This window comes from Trichosurus vulpecula, chromosome 9 (assembly GCF_011100635.1).
Source record: "Trichosurus vulpecula isolate mTriVul1 chromosome 9, mTriVul1.pri, whole genome shotgun sequence".
Classification (NCBI taxonomy): domain Eukaryota; kingdom Metazoa; phylum Chordata; class Mammalia; order Diprotodontia; family Phalangeridae; genus Trichosurus; species Trichosurus vulpecula.
The window spans coordinates 204,105,338-204,125,256 of NC_050581.1; the positions used below are offsets into that span (position 1 = coordinate 204,105,338).

The 19,919-nt window shown below is 49.5% G+C and overlaps 1 protein-coding gene across 1 annotated transcript in view; it reads left to right on the forward strand.

Moving 5' to 3' along the window:
* The window catches only part of MINDY4 (MINDY lysine 48 deubiquitinase 4), a 156,038-nt gene that overhangs the window by 8,661 nt on the left and 127,458 nt on the right, over positions 1-19,919 (forward strand). Inside the window, exons 2-5 of the mRNA XM_036738541.1 lie at positions 3,340-3,459; positions 6,431-6,645; positions 11,352-11,613; positions 14,998-15,410. Coding sequence (XP_036594436.1) covers positions 3,340-3,459; positions 6,431-6,645; positions 11,352-11,613; positions 14,998-15,410 — 1,010 coding nt within the window. The remainder of the gene's footprint in view (positions 1-3,339; positions 3,460-6,430; positions 6,646-11,351; positions 11,614-14,997; positions 15,411-19,919) is intronic.

A 19,919-nucleotide genomic window follows, 5' to 3' on the forward strand; every position in this document is an offset into this window, starting at 1 on the left:
TTTACCCTCTTATATTTCTCCTGGTTCTTGTATTTGTAAATCAAATTTTCTATCAATTCCAGTATTTTCCTCAAGAATATCTGTAAGTCCATTAAATATCCATTTTTTCCCCTTGCAGGATTACACTCAACTTTACTGGGTAGGTTATTCTTAGTTGCAAACCCTGCTCCTTTGCTCTTCAGAATGTCACATTCCACACCCTTTTGTCTTTTAGTATAGAAGCTACTAAATCTAATGTTATCCTGACTGTAGCTCTACAATATTTGAATTTTTTTTCCTAGTTGCTTGTAATATTTTCTCCTTGACCTAGGAACTTTGAGACTTAGCTATAGTGTTCCTGTGAGTTTTCATTTTGGGGCTCTTTCAGGCAGTGACCAGTGGTTTTTTCAATTTCTATTTTATCCTCCTGTTTTAAAACTTCAGGGTAATTTCCTTAATAATTTCTTGAAATATAGTTTCTAGACTCTTTTTTTGATCATGACTTTCAAGTAGTCTAACCATTCTTATATTATCTCTTATTGACCTTTTTTTTAAGGTCAGTTGTTTTTCCAATGAGATATTTTATATTCAATTCTATTTTTCATTCTTTTTATTTTTTTATTATTTCTTGATGTTTTATAAAGACATCAACTTCCCCTTGCCCAATTCTAATTTTTAAGGAGTTATTTTCTTCCATACGTTTTTGTATCTTTTTTCAATTTCTTTTCATTATTTTCTTGATTATCCGGCATTATTCTTATTTCTTTTCCCATTTTTCCTCAACCTCTCTTATTTTACTTTTGACGTCCTTTTAAATCTCTTCCAAGAACTCTTTTTGGGCTTGTGACCATTTTACATTTTCCTTTGAAGCTTTATAGAAAGCTATTTTGTCTTCTTCTGAATTTGAAACCTGATTTTCTCCATCACCACAGTAGCTATCTAGTTCTTTCTCTGTTTTTAATTCATTTCAATGGCCTGTTTCTTGGTTGTTGACTTTATGTTAGAGTCAGGCTCTGCTCCTGGGGTGTGGAGGATAATGTCTCAGGCTTCAGGTTTTTTGCACTGCTGTTTTCTTGGCTTTATCTGGGGGCCTTTGATCTCTTGGTTCTTCCATTGTTCTGTAATTTAAGGGGAAGTGTGGTCACTGTTCCTCATGCTTTGGTCTATAAGTGACTTCAGGTGCTCTTCTCCACCTCTGAGCCATGACCAAGGCCCCCAGCAATGCTGGCACCACAATTGCTCTTACTCTCTGCAGTTCCCCCAGCGGCTGCAAATGCGCTCACCCCTCAGCCCTGGAACTGAAACCAGGGACTCTGCTCTCCTGCAAGTATCCTTTCTGCAGTGGTGGCATTCACTCTTCCTCATTCCCCAGCCTGGGATTGCATCCACCAATGGCCCTGCATCTAGTGCCAGTAGGTGCTTTGTCCCCTCCCCGTTAGTCTTCCACATGAACCACAGACCCCCAGCAGTTTGTGGGATAAAAGTTCTGGAAGCTGAGACTGCCCCCAATATGTGCCTGCCCCCAGGCCTTGCATTTCTGCCCCTTCACGTGTCGCCAGGTTACCAGCCCATAGGTCACATCTTTCCTAATGTCCTCCTGAGTTGGTTTAGGCTGGATGACTGCTTTAACCTGACTTTTTGTTATTTCTGCTGCTCTAAAATTACCTTTGGGCATTGTTTTCATGCACAAAGGGCATTTGGGAGAGCCGGGTCATTTCCTGCCTTCTCCTACCATCTTCCCACAATTCCTTCTCATAATGATTTTCTAACTATAACAAAGTCAGCGTATGGCTTGGTGAGTGCTAATATCTGATCACAGTCCTTTTTGGAATAATCTTTTTTTTCAGTCTGTAATCTTTTCCCTTCTTTATAAAATAAGGTCACACCCAAGGATTTCTGCTGTAGGTATTTGGTGACATTTTCATTTCCTCAGTGAACACATCTGGCTTCTAAAGCTGAGTAGGTCTGACACTCTTCCTTCAAGTCCATATTTTATTTCCAGGTAACCTTTCCCTAGGGTATGGTGCTGCTTACATCGGGGAATGTGTTGGACTCTCAGTCTGAGCTTGGAAAGTGATGTCAGACCAAGAACCAGTTAGTGGGCCAAACCACTAAGAATTGTGGTCTAGCACAGTCTAGGAAAGGCCCTGCCTTCTGAATGCAAGCCCCTCATTTCTGCCACTTGCTTTATATGGTAACCAACCAGGTAGCTTTGGGTGAGAGCTGGTGGCACTGGGGGCATTGATCAGCCTGCCCAATGGAGCTCTAGGGGTCCCCAAGGCCTAATTTCTCATCTGCATTCATTCAGCAGCCTGTACAACATCCTCCTGAATGAATGCTCCCCTGCTGGCCACCACCCATGCTTCCATCGGGCTATCCAGGGGCTGGCCTTCCTTCCCCTGGCAGTATGCTTGACATTTCCCAGAGCCTTCAGTCCCCAAAGCTCTACAATGTTGGCCACAACACCTGTGCTCTCACTGACTCAGTTTCACAACTTATTTGAGTGTCCAGAGTGTCCTAGAAGAGAGGAGAAAACTGAGGTGCAGAGAACTATGGCGTTAACTAAATGTTGGTTGAATATAAGACATTCAGAGAATCTTGACCTCCCTGGGTTCTAGTCCAACCCCCCTCACATTTAAAGCCCAGAAGGAGGAAGACACTTTCCCAAGGTCTCAGGGGTAGTAATGCCAGAGCCAGAATTTGAACCCACCTCTGATGTTTTTGGTGTCTCTTCCACACCATATACAGTGTCATACCTTAGGAAAGGTCATTTTAAAGCAAAACTTAGATACTATGGGAGGGACTGCCCCCTAAGCAGAAAGGACTGATGAGGAACTTGGGTGGGGGAAGTCAAACTCAGAAGGGTAGGGGGGAGGGTAAGGTTACTCAACACAGAAAGCTGTTTATTAAGTTCTTATGAGGTTCCAGGCATGATTCTGGGGCTACAAAGAACAAATGAGAGATTCCTGACCCTCCTGGAGGGCCACTTTACTGGAGCCTGGGGGCATCTGGCATCTACATGGACGGGGTGGAAGGAGAGCCCCTGGAACAAGGTGGGATTGGGAGTTGGGGTGGAGACTCCCAGGGAGAAAGGCAGGCCTAGATCAGGCAGAGGGCCAGACTTTGTCGGACCACAAACACTGCATGGTCACATAACTCGTCAGTAAGTGGCGATGGTGGACTTCAGACTGACGCCTCTGCTGCTGCTGCTGCGAAGCCCCCCCGGGGCTTCTTTGGAGTTTCTTCCAGGCAGCGGGGCCCTTTGGGTCTGCCCCAGCGGCTTCCAGTAAGTAAGCAGTACCAGACGCGGTAGATTGGGCCAAAGAGAAGTATCAACCAGATGTTTCCAACTTCTTCCAGGGTTTAAAAAAAACGAGCCTTGTCATGGACCAAGAACACCCTCGAGGTGAACACAGCATAAACAACAGGAATGACCTGAGGAAGGTTCTGCATCTAGAAATGCTTTATAAAGAAAACAAGGTACGCAAATTTAAGGGGGCGGGGCGCTTAAAGCTGGGGGAGGGGTGGCTGCTCTCCCTGAGCCCAATTGGGTGCAGGGTTGGGCCCTGCGGGGAAGATGCCCATATATGTGAGGCCCTGCTGGGAAGATGTCCAGAGCGAAGTGTATGTGGGCAGCTGCCAGGAAGATGCCCAAGGCCGCTGGCCTCAGTATAGTTGGCTCTCCCTCATGTTGAGAAGGGGTGGGGTGCAATGATGCCGACATTGCCCATGGTCATCCCCCCAGAAGTCCACTTCTCTTACTTTCAGGCCACCTCAGACAATAGCTCTTAGGCCTTCTCCTTCCCCCACACGATGATTTTTCATCACTGATGGCCAATTATTCCCACATGTGCCATTTTCTACTCTTCTGTCCTAAGGAAAAGCTGCCTCAGCTCAGCTTTCCAGCCCTGCTTGTCACCTTCAACATTCTGTTCTAACAAGGTGCATTGCCCAAATGTCAGAATCCTACACAATACTCTAAAATCGATCAACCAGTCATTCAGCCAACAAACATTTACTAAGCACTTTGGTTGTGCTAGATGTCGGGGACACGAAGACAGAAGGGAAACATTCCCTGTCCTTGGGGCATGACCATGGCTTATGTTCCAATGAAGGAATCAATGTGTAAGCTTCAGGAAATTTGAGACCTATACATACCCAGTAATTTCTTGGGCAGACAGCTCTAACAGGTGGGGGAATCAGAGTAGGCCTCCTATAGGAGGGGGCTTAGGAGCTGTAGGGAATTCCAAGAGGGGAAGTTGAGGAAATGCATTTCAGGCATGGGAGATACGTGTGCAGAGACAGGACAGGGAATGTCACATACTGGGAACAGCCAATTGAGCTGGAGTACAGCATGTGAAGGAGAATGGGTTCATGGGATCATCCATGTAGAAATAGAAGGGACTCTAGAAGCCCTGAGGAAGTCTCTGGGGCCTTATTCGCAGGAGAGAGTCATGGCTAGGAATAGCCATTTGGCCTGTGTGGAAGATGGCCTGGAGAGGGAGACACCAGTTATGAAGCTTTTGGAATAGTCCAAGTGAGAGGTGATGGAAAGAAGGCGTATGGAACTGATAGTTTATTTGTATATTCCTCTTGAATAATGCATTTCATTCGTGATTGATAAGTGTCTTCTCTTTGGGGGAGTCCATAGAATACACAAATAGCCTGTCAAATGCATAATTACACCCCATGTTCATGTTCACTCTGAGAAGGAAGGCAGCAGGATCTCTTGAAAGGCCTCGTCTTTCCTGCATTTCATGGCGGTATTTTCAAGTTAAGAGAATTTTTATTCCATTAACCAGAAAACATTTATAATTAAGTCTGCTTCATAATTGTTAATATGCCAGCTGGGGATTCCCTAACTTTGGAATGCGCGCTGGCCATGTCTCTAAAGCAAAGTGAACTGGACAAAGGAAGTGAAGTCATCCAGGCCTGAGTTGTGTTTTCAACCCCTGGGTTAGGAGCCTCCTTCTCTCCCAAGCCAGCTCAGCACCTTCTCTGAAGCTTAGGGAGGGGCCCAAAGCACTTGCCCAGGGTCACACTGTGCTATGTCAGAGCAACACTAGAACCCAGTTCTTGGTGGCTTGGAGGCCAGCTCTCTACCCACTGCCCCCTGCTGCCTCTCCAGTGAGGTCCTAAACTGGGCAACTGTCTGTCTGCTTACAGTCAGCTATTCCAGAGCCCTAGGATTTCACTCGTCTGCCTGGAAATACGTCTTCCACTAAGGCAGATGGAAATGCTTTCTACTCTATGGAGCTGTGTCTGAAAGGGATCAGTTTTCCGGTAGTCCAGAATTCCTGTAACATCCCCTGTAATATTCCTTTCTGATGATGGGCGCTCCCACTATTGGAGAGAATCAGAAAGATGAATTGGGTCAGTCTGGTTTGCTACTTTGAACACTGAGATAACTTCAGTTTCCTAGATTCTGGGTCCTGGGTATTCGGTGACCTGATTCAGATGAGTTGTGTTTAATAAACCAGGCTACAAGAACTGAGCCTGTGGGGATTTTGCTCATTCTTCCTCTGAGCTCTCCTCAGTCGCCTCCTGGACAGATCCATGTGGGTCTCTCAACAGGATCTCAAATTCGATCTGCCTAATCCTAACTTTCCATCATTTTCACCTTCTCCGGTCTTCCCTGGTACCACTATGCTCCCAATCATCACCAAGCAGAAACTCAGTTATCTTGGACTCCTGGCAGTTCTTGCCCCTCATCACTTATATCTGACCATAAGGCCTTGCCCAGACTCTCACTACCTCTTACCTTGAGTCTATGACCCACTCATCTCTACTGAAAAAGGATTAAGATATTGGTGGCAGGAAGAAGATCCCAGACCTCCATTACTCCAGGAGAACCCTTGAGGGGAGTGGTCTAAAGCAACTAAGCAGTGACAATTGTTCTGGAATGCTGCCCCCAAATTTGAACATATTCTGATCTTGTTCAAGGTTCCTATAAACCTTACCTCAGCTAGATGGTCCTTAGGTAGAGGGGCATGTCTGGGAGGCACTATGCCCATTTGGACATTTTTCTCTTTAAGTGAGAAAGAGCTTGGATTTAGGATAATGTTAATAAAATAAAACTGTCAGACTGGGGCCTAAAATGCAGAGTAAAGGATTAATATTTCTTCCCTTAACAATAGGATGAGAAGATCATAGAAGGGCCCTTGGGGCCTTTAAACCATGTCTTCGTTTTAAGTTGCTGAGGCTCCAAGGCCACGCAGGCGTCAGAGCTAGGGTTCAAACCAGGTCCTCAGGCTTCATGTCCAGTCCCTTTCCACTGGCCCACACAGTCTCTGCCAGATAAAGAAGTTCTCCTTTCAACTGGGGGAAAAAACGAAAGATGTAAACTGGAAAAATTCAAAGATGAATGTTCAGGAAAAAGGTCTTGGGAAAACTTGACTTTCTAAAACTTGAAGCAATTCATACAGCTAAAATTTTTGTCTCCCAATAACAGGTAAAGAAAAATCCTCTGAAAACAAGCCTCGAAATCATTACAAGTTACTTTTTGGATCATTTTGGAAAGAACAGTTACAATTTAATACAAGAAACACCACTTTCTATTGTTTCAGCTTCCAAGATGAATAACAAACTACCTTGGAAATACTCTGAGAATTCTGCAGTGAATGATAATAATACACGGGAGATTTCAGATGAAGAAGGAAAGCACAGGTACCATAGTGCGCTGTCAGAATAGCTGTTTCCCTGCAGTCTAGTAAACACTTTTCTAGCTAGTGTTTGGGCTTAAAAGTATTTGGGGGTGAAAGATCTACAACATAATAGGGTTATTCATCCGTGGCTTTCTTGGTCACGTTCAAGCCTCTTTCTTTTTCAAGGGAAAGAGGAGAAAGTCAGATTGGCATAGCACCTACTATGCGCCAGGCACTATGCTAAGTGCTTTATAAGTATTCTCATTTCAGTTGTGCCGTTTGTAAAAGGATGTTTTAAAACGAAATATTTGGGGAACCCGAGGAGGAACACTAGGCTGGCATTGCGGAGGCTTTCCCGTCGTGCTGAGAGCTAGGGCCTTCGTTTATTTTCAGGTCTCAGGGCCTTTAAGAACCTGCTCGGCTCTCTAGAGAAAATTAGTCTCCTGAGTATAGAGGGGAGCAGGCTCGGGATTTCTGCCCCTCATCTTCATGCCTGCAGTCCCGGGATGCGGGGTGACCGTTCTTTGGGGAGCTCCACGCTCAGTGACCCAAAGGGCTGGTGCTCGCAGATCTGTACAGTTTCTCTTGCTGGCCTTGTGGGACACATTGTGCGGTGAGCTCAGAGCTGGACCGATGCCCTGGCGGCTGCTCTCCGCCCGGGGCCGTGGGGTCCGAGCCTCGGTCCTGGGCTCCGCCCTCCCCGGACGGCCGGCACAGCGCGAAGGGGCGGCCGGGGGGCGGGGACCAGAGGATGCTCGGCTGGGGACAGCGGGCACCTTCTCCCATGAGGGACCTGTGGGGGGGGGGCGCGAAAGAAAGCCCCCAGCCGTGGTCAGCCGTGGCACCGCTGGGCACGGGGGGCTCCGCGGGAGGGCGGCCGCCGCCTGGCCCGTGGAGAGGGGGCTCCAGGCGTGGCCGCGGGCTCGGCTGGGCGGAGCGAGGCAGTGAGCCCCTGGTCCTCCAGCGAATCCCAGTCCCGCCCCGCCTCGCTGGGGGAAGGGCGCCCGCGAGGAGGGGGACGGTGGGGAGCGGGAGCGCCGGGCGGGGTGGCAGCTGTCCGCACCGCCCCTTAGGGCACGTGCAGTGGGGGCGGGCGAAGCTCCCCGCCGGGGCCCTCTGCGCATGTGCGTCGGGCCGCCCGGTGAGGGCGCGCGGCCGGGGCTCCGCCCCTCTGCGCATGTGCGGAAGGGCGCCAGGCCCGGCGTCGGGGCGCGGGCGGCCGCCACCTCGAGCTACCGGTGGCTGCGAGGCCGGGCCCAGGGAGCCTCGTCAGGGCCGCGGGCCTCGCTCGTCTGGGGCCAGCCGGGGAGCCTGGAGGAGGGGCGCCAGGGCATGTCCTCGGCCGACGTCAGCCTGCCCTCCATCGGGCCGCGTGACCCCAAGCCCAGGGCGGCTCGGGCCTGGGGCTGGCCCCCAGCCTCGCTGCCGCCCCTGCCCTCGCCGGGCCTCGAGTGGCCTCGTCCACCCCCCAGTCCTCGAGCCGCGGCCCGCCTGCAGCTCCTGCCCAGGTAGCGCGGCCCGAGAGGAGAATCACGTGAGGTGGGGAGCTGGGATGGAGGAGAGAGCCCCTGGAGGGGGTGGGGGAGGGGGAGGAGAGAGAGGGAGAGGGAGAAGGAAGAGACGAGAGGAGGAAGAAAAGGAAGAAGGAAGGAGGAAGAGGAAGGAGGAGGAAGAAGGAAGAGAAGAGAGGAGGAAGAGGAAGGAGAAGGAAGAAGAGAAAGAAGGAAAAGAAGAGAGGAGGAAGAAGAAGAAGGAAGGAGGAAGAGGAAGGAGGAGGAAGAAGGAAGAGAAGAGAGGAGGAAGAGGAAGGAGGAGGAAGAAGAGGAAGAAGGAAGAGAAGAGAGGAGGAAGAGGAAGGAGGAGGAAGAAGAGGAAGAAGGAAGAGAAGAGAGGAGGAAGAGGAAGGAGGAGGAAGAAGAGGAAGAAGGAAGAGAAGAGAGGAGGAAGAGGAAGGAGGAGGAATAAGAGAAAGAAGGAAAAGAAGAGAGGAGGAAGAAGAGGAAGAAGGAAGAGAAGAAAGGAGGAAGAGGAAGGAGGAGGAAGAAGGAAGAGAAGAGAGGAGGAAGAGGAAGGAGGATGCGAAGAGAGGAGGAAGAGGAGGGCTGGAGGAAGGGTCCCTTTGTTGTGACCCCAACCCGCTAAGCATCCCCTGTGCCCCCTTTTCTGCCCTGGCTGAGGGCCCGCCCTGAGCCCTTCCCCCCTGTGCTGACCTCTCGGGAAACAGAGAAACCTTCTACATGTGGAGGGAAGAGGGGCCGCTTCTGGCTGCGCCTCTGCTGTCCGTCTGTCCAGGAAGGTGCAGAGCGAGTGCAAGCCTGTGGGAAAGCCTGGGCAGGCTCAGGGGACGCAGCCGGAGAGAGACCCTCTTAGAGTGCTGGGCATCCACACCCCTCCTTGCTCTGGGTGAGGGGCGTCAGCAGCGCCCCAGAGAGGTGTAGACAGTGAGCGCTTATGGATGAGAGGCCCTGCTCCACCGAGGTGGAGGGAAGCTCATGTTTGTGAAGGAGAAACCGAAAGGAGCTTGTGCCTGGCACGTAGTAGGTGCTTTACTGCCTCAGCTCTGTGTGACCACTGAAACTCCCTAGTCCAGACCGACCAGATAAATACTGTAGGAGCCATGAGAGCTGGAAGGCTTCGCAGAAGCACAGCCAGTGTCCTTCCTTATCGAAAGGGGGGGTCTGGTGAGGGCGACCCCTTGGCCGAGGTCAGCTTTCGGCTTTTTGGAGGCACAGAACACAATGAGTGTCTCCTTCTTGTGTCCAGCCAAACCCTAGAGGCGTTAGGTCATTTAGGGCTAAGGGGGGGTCATTTCGCACTTAGGGAAACTGAGATCCGTAGAGGTACTAGTACTGGTGCCAAACAGGGTTTGAAGCCCCGGATCTTGTGATGTCCAAATTTTCCTGCCACAGATAATTGTAGTCTATATACCACGGAGGCAAAAGTCCTAGTATTGCAGTGCGTAGGCTTGAAGGCCTTAGGAGTTAGGCAAAAACTGACGCCTATTAAAGTCATTTGGCAAGTGGTTTGCTGGTAGTGGGTTCTGTCCTTTGGGTTATGCACTATCCCGTGTAGTAGTAGTGGGGGTAGTCGGAGGGTGGAGAGGTCTTCCCCAGGTGGTGCTGGTCGGCACCGTAGTGCTGAATGCCTGCTTGGTGGCTCTCCGTGGCAGTGACCTTGGTGTTTTGGGATCGTGCTTTGGGAAGACCGCCTTGCCCATTTGAGACATGAAAGTGGCGATCCTGGACCTGGGAGCTCACAAGGCAGCTGCCACGGCCACGCCTAAATGGCACTCCCTCTGAGACTCCAAAGCTTTCTTCTTGGGAAGGATTGTCTTGTTTGTTGGTTTGAGATGAACCCTTAAAATGGTATTTGAGATTAAAAAACAAATGCAATATTTGATAGCGAATTTATCCCTTCTCTAGGATTTGTTCATTGGAAGGCTGGGACTATGGGGCAGGCATTTTGTAAAGTGGGACCCCCTTGAGGGAAGGGCCCGGGGCCTCTCATCTCTTTCTCTCCGCCTTGCCTGGCACATAGTAGATGCTTAATAAATGTGGAATCTCTTCTCATTGGTTCTAATTCTTTCAACATGACTAATGTGAAAATATATTTAATATGAATTTATATGTAGACCCTGTATCAGATTGTATGCGGTCTTGGAGAGGGGGGAAAGGGAGAGAGGGAGAGAAAATTTAAAGCTCAAAAGCTTGTGGAAGTGAATGTTGAAAACTAAAAATAAATTAATTAAAAGAAATAAATGTGGAATTACATTGTTGAGACACAGAGGGCAGCAGAAGGTGGCAGAAGGCACCTGGGTGTCTTTGAAAGGGAAGGCTGGGTATTTGGGCCCTGCCTGGCTGGCTCACCAACACTGATGTGCAAATGTTCTGGGTGTTCAGAACAAAATGGGTGGGTCTCCGCATTTCTGGCATGGAGGTTAGCACTTTCTGAAGTCCACAAACCACATTTTTTTATTTTTCCTTATATAGCACATTGAAAACCACAGTTATGTGAAAAATGCCATAGGAAAAAAAACTTTTTTTGAATAGCAAATAAAGCCATTTACATCTGGGTTACCTTGGCAGCCTTTCAGGAATTATCTGTTTGCAATAAATAGTAGAGAAAAGCCACAGGGGCAGTCTCTTGAGTTAGAAAGCCACAAATTTGCATCATCTGTGTTGTATTGCATTTTTATTTATTTTGTTCAACATTTCCTAATGACATTTGAATCTGTTTGGGTCAGTGCACTCCAGTGGCTTTGCCCCTCCAGAGTACAAACTGTTGGAGTCAAATAGACCAAAGAAAGCTCCATTCTCTGACCTTGACCTTTTTGATGTCATGCTGAGCCTAGTGAGGTATTTTTTTTTTTCATTTCAAAACGACAGTTCAGCCCGTTATTTACACTTTGGCTGTGACTAATCTGAATAGAAATAAGATTCTGTGAAAGTAATAGGAGTACGCTAGACCACAGTCTAGCACTTCAGCTTTTCCTAAATTCTTGCCAGTTACCAGCAGAACATGCCCTCAAAACACTGAGAAAGAGCTGCCTTGGTTAAAGACTCCATCCCCGCCCAATGACAAATGACTGCACTGCCTCAAAAGCATTTTGCATCCCTTACTAGGTGGCATATTTGCCTGGTGGTGGGCAAGTAGTCAAAGAAGAATGTGAGTGCTGAGGAATTGGAGGAGTGAGACAAGTTCTTAAAGCAAATCTCTTCTTTCCGGTAGGCGTGGTGAATGTGACGGGGACACTCTCAGTAACACCACATCCCCAAAGAAGCCTCTGCACAAAAGTAAGACCCCCAAGTCTATCACAGGAGATGGGAGCGGTTCTCCACCAGCCGAAAGGGAGAAGATCGTGGCAAGCAGCTTGGAGAGCCCCAAGATGGCGGAGCCTTCTTCAGAAGTGAAGAAAACGAGAGATGTCAGACTGAGGCCCGGCCTCTTGGCTAGAGGAATCTTGTCTGGCCCCATCACCAACTCACAAGAGGTCATTATTATTATTTGGATGATGGTGAAAGAGCCTCTGTCTGGTGGGGGCGTGAGGAGACCCAGGTTGAAGACTTGGCTCTGCCTCACACTCGCTCTCTGATCTTGTGACTTTACTTGCTTCTTAATAGAAAAAGGGTGTTGGACTAGTGGATTTTTGAGGTCCCTTTGAATTCTACAATGTTGCAGTCTTTTTTTATTACTTGGTGTGCACTCTACCTGTCCTCTTTGGAACTGGGGAGTTGGGTCTAGGCAAGGCAGAGGGCAGCTTCATCCAGGAGATAAAAGTCAGTGCAGTAAAACAAAAAAAATATAGCCTCTAGAGTGACTTTTATTTTTCATTTAGGCAAAATACCTCTTAAAATGACTTTGTGGTTTTACAATCTCTTAAAATTATCTCATTAGGTGGCTCACCAGATCTAATGAAGTCGAAAAAGCCAAAGAATCAGCTCTGTAGCCATGAGTTGCCTGCCTGGCAGTCCTGTGCTTGGCCCCTCTATACCTGGGCAGCTGCTTAGACATGGATGGGCTAGACTAGGAGTTGGTTGGTCTTTCCAGGGATAGAGGAGGCCACCGTCCTTGCGGGTGAAGCAGAAGGACCTAGTGAGACGATGCCCTTCTCCCATCTGGCTTCTAGACCCACTCTCCCCATGGCCACAGGGAAGGTCTGCCTCTCTGGGGTTCCATTCCCTCATCTTCAGAAGGAGTCAGTGATCATTCAGACCCATTTTGTCTCTGATTTCCAGAAACTAATGACCTTTTATTTGATTTGGATCTATAATTTCATAGGTAATGCCTGGTGTGGAAACTCTCTCCTCCTCTGCATCCCATCCATTCACTCAGACTTGTAGAAATAGAGAGTTATCTGGAGTTCTGAGAAGTGACTTGTCAGGGTCACACAGCTAATAGGCTTTAGAGGGGGGAGCCCCATCTTCACCAGGCTGTACGGCTCCTCACGTTGCGGGGTGGCCATGCTCAGGCTGCATTTGTAGACAGAGGGTGTCCAGATACAGAGAGGCTGCAGTGGGCAGACCAGGCCACATCAGCAGTACTGTTTCCCAGCCAAAATGCCCCATTTTTAAGAGGGAACCTGACAAACTGTGGCACAAAGCCTGATGGGTGTGGAAGTGGATGGGGCCTTGCTGAACTTGGCTTTGAAGCAAAGGAAGGAGATGTGGGTGTGGATAGGTGAGCTGTGTGCAGGTCTCAGAAGGGTGACCTTAGGTATTTCTGGGAGACTGAGAGTTATGGGCAGGATCATGGGCTGAGGGTGGCAGGGGAAGGCAGAAAGAATGCAGATTAGTGAGGCTTTCCTTTGGGCAGTCATGATCTGCCCTTCGGGGTAGGTGTCAGCCAGAGGCTGTGGGAATTTGGGGCCAAGCCCAAGAACAGGACACTTAGGAAAGACAGATAAAAAGTCTCTCACTTTGGTTCAGCAAAGCAACTTCAAAGTGCAAAGATATGGGGGTGTAATGGCTGGACAACCGTTTGCTTAAAAATAGTCATTTAAAAATTCCCTTGACTGTAGGCCCAGTAGGGCCTAAGAGGGCAACATGGAGGCTGCATAAAGAGGAGCTCAGTGTCTCGCACTGGGAGGGCAGTCTTGTGCTCAGTTCTGGGCATCCCATTGTAGAAGGATGTTGAGAAAGCTGGAGAATGGCCAGAGGAGGGTGGCCGGGATGGGGCTGGGTCTCAGGGAACAGGTGATGGAGAGAAGAATTGGCTAGGTCTTGAGTACTCTCTTCAGGCTTTTGAAGGGCTCTCATGTGGAAGTGGGATGCCCTTTGTTCTGGTTGGCCCCAGAGGTCAGAGTCTGCAGGGGCAGCGTGAGGCAGGACATGAGGGAAAACCCCCACAAGTAGGGCTCTTCAGGTGCAGTGGGCAGCCTGGAGGGTCTGGTTCCCCCTCCCACTGCACATTCTTAGCCAAAGGCTGGCCAAGCATTAAACAAGTCTCAGTCCCAGCTTCTCTCCCTTCCCCTTCCCACCTATTGAGAAGGCAAGAAAAGCAAGCGCTTCCCAAGGACATTCCAGCCTCTGGCTGCAGTGCGTGGCTCTGCTGGTCCCTCCAGTCTCTGAAGTTGCCCCTGTCCACAAGTCCTTTCTCATTGCACTGTAGCAGGTGGAGGTTTGGCACCCTTGGTGTCCGAGGCCAGGAGCCAGCCTGTGCTACTGCCTCACCAGGCCCACTCCCACTCTAAGCCTAACTGCTGCTTTTGTAGAAGTGACAGCTCCTCGGGTCCACTCCAGCTCCCTGCTCTGCCCCCACATAAGCATCTGGGAGGGGCGCTGCTCTTCGGAGCTCTCTTGATGTAGCATGTTACTCAGTAGCGGGGTCGTAGAATGTGGCAAGTCATGGGGTTACTGCTCGTGGCTGAATAGGATTTCCCTGGTCTTAGTCTCTAGTACAGAAGAAGCAAGGCAGCCTGGTAGAGATGGGTTCTAATCCTGCCTTTGTCAGTAACTCACTGTGTAATAGGAGGCAAGCCTGTCTCTGGGCCTCAATTTCCCCATCTGTGTAATGGTGCTGTATGTAAACTAGCTGGTCTCTGAGGGCCCTCCTAGCTCAGAGAGAGACACAGAAATGACTGTTGGTAATAACATGCTAAGTAGGGATGGAGTGGACTCTAGATGAGACGGCTAGGGTACCTGGGGAGGCTGGGAAGCCTTTGGGGGCTGTTTCTCAGCCCGCTTTTGGAGAACCTGGGGGCATTCTGAGAAGAGGGAAGCACCAGAATGTTCTCCCCAGGGGCATGTGAGGGGGAATCAAAACTCATCTCTCTCAGACTCCCAGCCCAAACCCCAGAGAAGCTATCATCCACTCACCTCCCCCTCAACAGCACACCCCTAATATCTGGAAGCATGGTTCAGCCCATTTCCTGAGCCTCTAGGTAACAGTGGAAAGGTGAGGTCCACCACCTGAATCTAGAGGCCCCCGCTTTGATCCTGCCACCACTCCTCAGCCGAGCCTCGGTCTTAGCCTAGTGCTGGCCCCAGCCTCCACCCCTGTTTAAGGGCCTAAAGACTATTCATCTTTGTATTTTCAGTGCCTAGTACAGTGCCGGGCATGTAGTAGGTGCTGGATAAATACTTACTGATGATCAGGCACTGATTGAGAAGTGCTAGCAGTCGATAATCGTTGTTAATGCCTTGTCTGTCAGGCAGTAGCCTCCAGTTACCGCAGGAAGCTTTGGTTCCATACAGTTCCAAGCAAAGCGGAACCCTTAGATGTCGGACTCTGCAGTACTGGAGGATGATTTGAGTTCCCTCGGCCTCCACCTGCCCATCAGCAGGGAAAAGAACTCGTCAGTTCTGCTTCCACCTTTTGTTGTGGTAAAGGGATCCGAATGAAAATACTGACTTGTTTTTCTTGGTAACTTTCTCAGGACCCCCTCAGAAAACGTTTCCTGAGACGGTCGTCAGGACTGAGCGCAGCACAGAGCCGAGAAGAAGACCCTCCCAAACCCCCAGAACTCTCCCCTACTGGCCACACTCTTTCTGATGCCTCTGTGGCCAAAAACGCCTCTTCCTCCAAAAGTTCCCTGGGCACTCATGGCAGTTTGGACTCAGAGAAGTGGAAGAACCTGTCCGACACCACTTCTGACCCTCTCGACAAAGTGCACTTGGAAACGGACAAAAACAAACTGAAACACTTCCCGGAAGGCAAGGCCACAGTGAGTAATACCGCTGAGAAGACTGGGCCAAATGGGAGGTTGCTCTTTCCCTGTGCAAGTTCAAAGCCTTCTCAGGAAAGACAGGAAAAGGCTTTCAAATGGAATACTCGGTCTTTGGTGCACAGGTAAGCCTCTGGTGAGCTGGAGCCCCTTTCTAAAGAGGGCCTCGAAGAATATCCCCAATAAACCGGAGGAGACGCACCAGTCTACCCAAGTGACCCGAGTGTCATTTTATGTAAGAAACCTGCTTGGGACCATTCCTTTTTGCCAGGGAATTAATGTTTAGACTCATGGCAGCTGCCTTCCCCAGAGACCTAGCAGGAATTCCTGTCCTGTACCCAGGGTGGCATCCCCATCTCAGCCACCCTCTCAAAGCCCCTCCTTATGAACCGCTTAGTCCCCTCGGGCTGCCTTCAGCCACTCTCCCTTTCAAAATGCGCTTTCAGAAAGGGACCTTTTAGCTTTATTTACTGTAAGGGAAGGAGCCACTGATTAGGCAGGATTTTAATGTGTTATCTTTACAGGGGTGGGGGGGCTATTTGAATAGGGGCCCAAACTCAGAGCTAGACCAGGGGCCTTGGGTTTGGGAGCCTCCAGCCCTGGCCTGGCAATAGGAGAGGCAGGCTCTGGTGGGAGAGCTTCCCCACCAAATGTGGCTGGGGGTGCAGTTGGGAGCTGCCTGCTCCTCCTCTTCGGAAGGCGAGGCCAATAATTAATAATGTCTCAGTAGATTGTTGTGGTCATAATGTTTTTCTTTCCGTATTAGCTCCTCCTTCCTAGATTACATGGAGGAAGAACAGACTTACCTTGACTTGAGCATGGGTCCAGCATTAATTTAGCTATGACTCACTTGCTCTTAAGTATTCTGTTTAGCTGACATGCTTTATTTGTCTAGGTTCCTTATTAGTCTAGGTACCCTAAAACTTCAAATAACCAGAACTCAGCTGACCAAAATGTTCAGTTAAATGAAAATTTCCCTTTGAGGAGAAAAGCACATGATAAGAAAACACATAGATATCATGGATTTATTTGGAGAAATTGCTTGGCACCATAGAATAGAAAATGTTCTAGAGAACAGAGGACTTCGGGTCTTTTCCTCCACCTTCCATTAAATGTTAGCTGTATGACTTTAGGCAGTTGGAGCCTCTCTGGGGCTGTGTGCTCAGCCAGATGATCTCTAAGGGTCTTCCAGCTTTCATCCCAGGATCACTGGGGTCTAACCCCCAGTAAAGCTCCTGGGCCAGCCTTCATCAGGCCAGTGGATCCCCTACACAGCTGAAAACACCATTCCCAGGGTTAATTTGAGACTGTTTAAGCCCATATGAAGACAGCAAAGTCATGACTCCATTTTAGAAGGATTTTCAGGAAGGGCTTTTGTCATTGGCCAAAGGAGGCTTCCCCTTGTGGCGGCCAGGTGTTTGCTGCTGTCCAGAGCCTCTTGGCACTGAACTGTCTGGTCCTGAGCCCCAGAACTTTCTGGGAAGCCCGTCCAGTCGGCTAGAAGCTGCCCAAGCTCTCCTAGTCTGCTGGAGACTGGGGTTGGAATCCAGGCTCCGGCACTTATCAGGTGACCAGGGACAAGTCTGGACTATAGGCCTCAGTTTCCTCATCTCTAAAAAGGGGGTCATGACAGTGACCTCACAGTTTTGAGGAAAGCACTTGGTAGCTGGAGAACTTGTCCAACTTCCTTGTTTTACTAACAGCTACCTCAGGCTTGCTCAAGGGAGCACAGGTAGTTTGTGCACTCAGTGCTGTCACTCTAAATCCATCCGTCTTCTTCCTGTACCACGCTGGGCCTAAGGCTATTCCCTGCAATCTCAGATGTTGAACCATGAGGCTAGGCATGAGCTGGAGATTCATTGGAGGAGGTTGTGAAGATTGCCAGGACTTGGCCTCCTGTCTAGCAGACTTGGCCTCTGCTGGATGTCACCCGTACCTAGTGGTCATAGCTAAAGGCAAGAATATTGAGAGGAGGATGAGAAGGATGGTGAAGGACCTTGAACACATACCATAGGAGAGTCTGTTGAAGGAACCTGCAGTATCTAGCTCTCCTACTCCTAGTAGGAGCATTTCGGCCACTTTCTAGCTCTTTTATGGTCCACTTTATAGTTGCAAAGTATGCATTAAGGCTTCCTCCGCACAGGTGCTAATTGTCCTGAAGGAATTCTTCCCTTTTAACTTCAGTTTCAGCGTGCCAGTAAATTTCTTCACATGTTCAGACACAGACTCTTCCTTGTTATCTTAATTCTGTAAAAAGCAAACAAGGTATTTCTAACCTTCACCTTCATCCTTTATCTGTTGGCTCAGTTTGACTTCTAGACTTTAAATCCCTCATCAGTGTGAGCTCTTATAGAGCTCCTAGTTTATTTTCAGGGTCTGCCCCTGAGCTCTCAGGACTCAAAGGCAGGAGCTCTAGTTAGGTAAGCCAGGGCAAAGAGAAGGGCTGGCAGCCAGCCAGTATTTGTTATTTAGGGCCTTCTGTGGACCAGGTAGGGGCTGCCCTGGGAGAGACACTGTGCATGTCAGCAGTGCTATTCGGCCTCAGGCTGAGAGCCTCGGAGGATGGGAGATTGTTGGCCTAGAGCTGAGGACCCCAGGTGGCAGAGAACAATTAGCCGGGATTCTGGGCTTGCCAGAAGCCATTACTTGGATCTGCCTATAAGCCCTGACAGTGTAGGGGTGGGGTCTCAGTGTCTGGGCTACTGTGGCCTGCATACATTAGCCAGATTTGGCAGAATTCATATTTTAAGATTTGTAATTGCTGATGACACTGGGCGATCTAGCCTGAGAAAAGAGCAATTCGTGAGACCTCGAAGCTCTGTCACTGTCACACGCAGTCCTTTTAGTTAACAAGCTATATACATAGGCATATGTATATCAATGTAGCTAGATTGTGGAGAGGCCTGCCTCCACAGCAGCAAAATTGGTTTGGCGTAGAAAACATTCTCTATCATTTCTCTGTGAAGATTTGCTGTTTCTAACCACAAAGGAGTTTGCAGGGGTGCAGTTATTTTGTGTGGGGCTTGATAGCATGGCCCAGGTGTTGAGGGGGGCAGTTCCCATTCTCAGGCACCTTCACGCAAATTCTTGGATGGCCACTTGTGGCGTCTGGGCATCCTCTTCCTCTGTGACTTGGACCAGTTCAGTGCGGAGCTCCCTTTCTCCTCCTTTCCCATTCTGTGATTTTGTGCTCAGTCTTCGGGGGCCATGTCACTTGTTCAAGGCACCAGATGAAGGTGCTCTTGGCCCGTCTTTGCTGTTGTTTCTCCAGGAATGTGCCATCTGTCTGTCTGACGAGAACATGAATTCACAGTGTTTGTGAGAGTTAGGAATTCATTCTGTGGCTGCAGAACCAAAGTTTGTTTTGTTTTCCTGTGTTGAGCTAATCAGCCCAGACAAGAACTAAACACACGCTTGTTGGCCTCGTTTGTACTTAGCTCATTCAGCAGCTGGTGTCTGTTGGCTGGCTGCAGGGGCTGTAGTCTGGGGCCACTTTCTAGGGAAGGCAGTTGCTCAAGGTGCCCCTTTCCTCCCCACATTGCCCTGTTCGTGCCTGTTTACCCTGAGCTCCCTCCGGAGGGTGGCCAGGGACGGATTTGTGCCCTATCTTCATGCCCCGTGTGCACAGAGCAGATGCTTACTATACGTTTGCTGGTTTGGACTGGACTGCAGCTTCCTGTGGAGGCATGGGGGGCCCTTCTGAACTTCTTGTGCTCTTGTCCTTGGCTGGGACCCCATCTTGCCTCACCCCATCTATCCAACCAGTTGCCAAGACTTGTTTCTAGCGCCATCAGGTCCTAAAACTCCGACCGTAATTTAGGCCTATTGCCTCTTGCCCTGTCACTGCGCTAGCTTTCTCACTGCTGCCTCTGCATCCACTCTCTCCCTCCCCAGTCCATCTCCACACACCTGCCAAGGTGGTTGAATCAACGAAGATCTGATTCTTGACAAGGAGGAGCTGGCTGTTGGGGTGGCACTGACCTTTCCACCTTAGTTTATGACAGAGAAAGAGAGGAGAGCCAGGCACAGTTTGATGCTCCCCAGATTTCTGGGGAAGTTCCTATTTCAAAGATTCAGAGGGAGGAGATAGGTAGGTTCTGTTGGCCTGCGAATCTGTAAGGGCTCTCAGCCCAGCAGGAAGAATCGCAAAATATCTCTGGGATGAGATTCTGGCTGAACAAAGGAAGGCAGGCCTGCCAAGGAGGATCAGGAACAGTGTGCAAGTCCAAGGAGCTTGCTGACCAGCTGAAGCAAAGGGCAGAAGCAAAGACAGGGCTGAAGGACTGGCCCCACTGGGAAGTCAGGCCCGTGAGCCCAGCCCAGCCAGGGGTGTCTTTAAAGGAAGAAAAACGGAGATTGGGTTTGGTGATTTTGGTGAAAAGAGGGGTTAAGACCAAGGAGAGAGTGGCTGTGGGGAGGGGGACTGGGAGGGTAATGCCACCGTGAGCAGCCCAGCTCGAATTGTCCTGTTCCTGTGTCAAGTAGACTGTTTTTTGGAGCAAAGATGAAAACCCAAAGAAGTAGAGGGGGGTCAATTAGGAACCAAGGAGTATTTGTGTCCGGATTTGTATGTGACAGGCATGAGTTAATCACAGTTAAAAGCAGTTGTACTTAAGTAGGCAGTGGCACCTCGG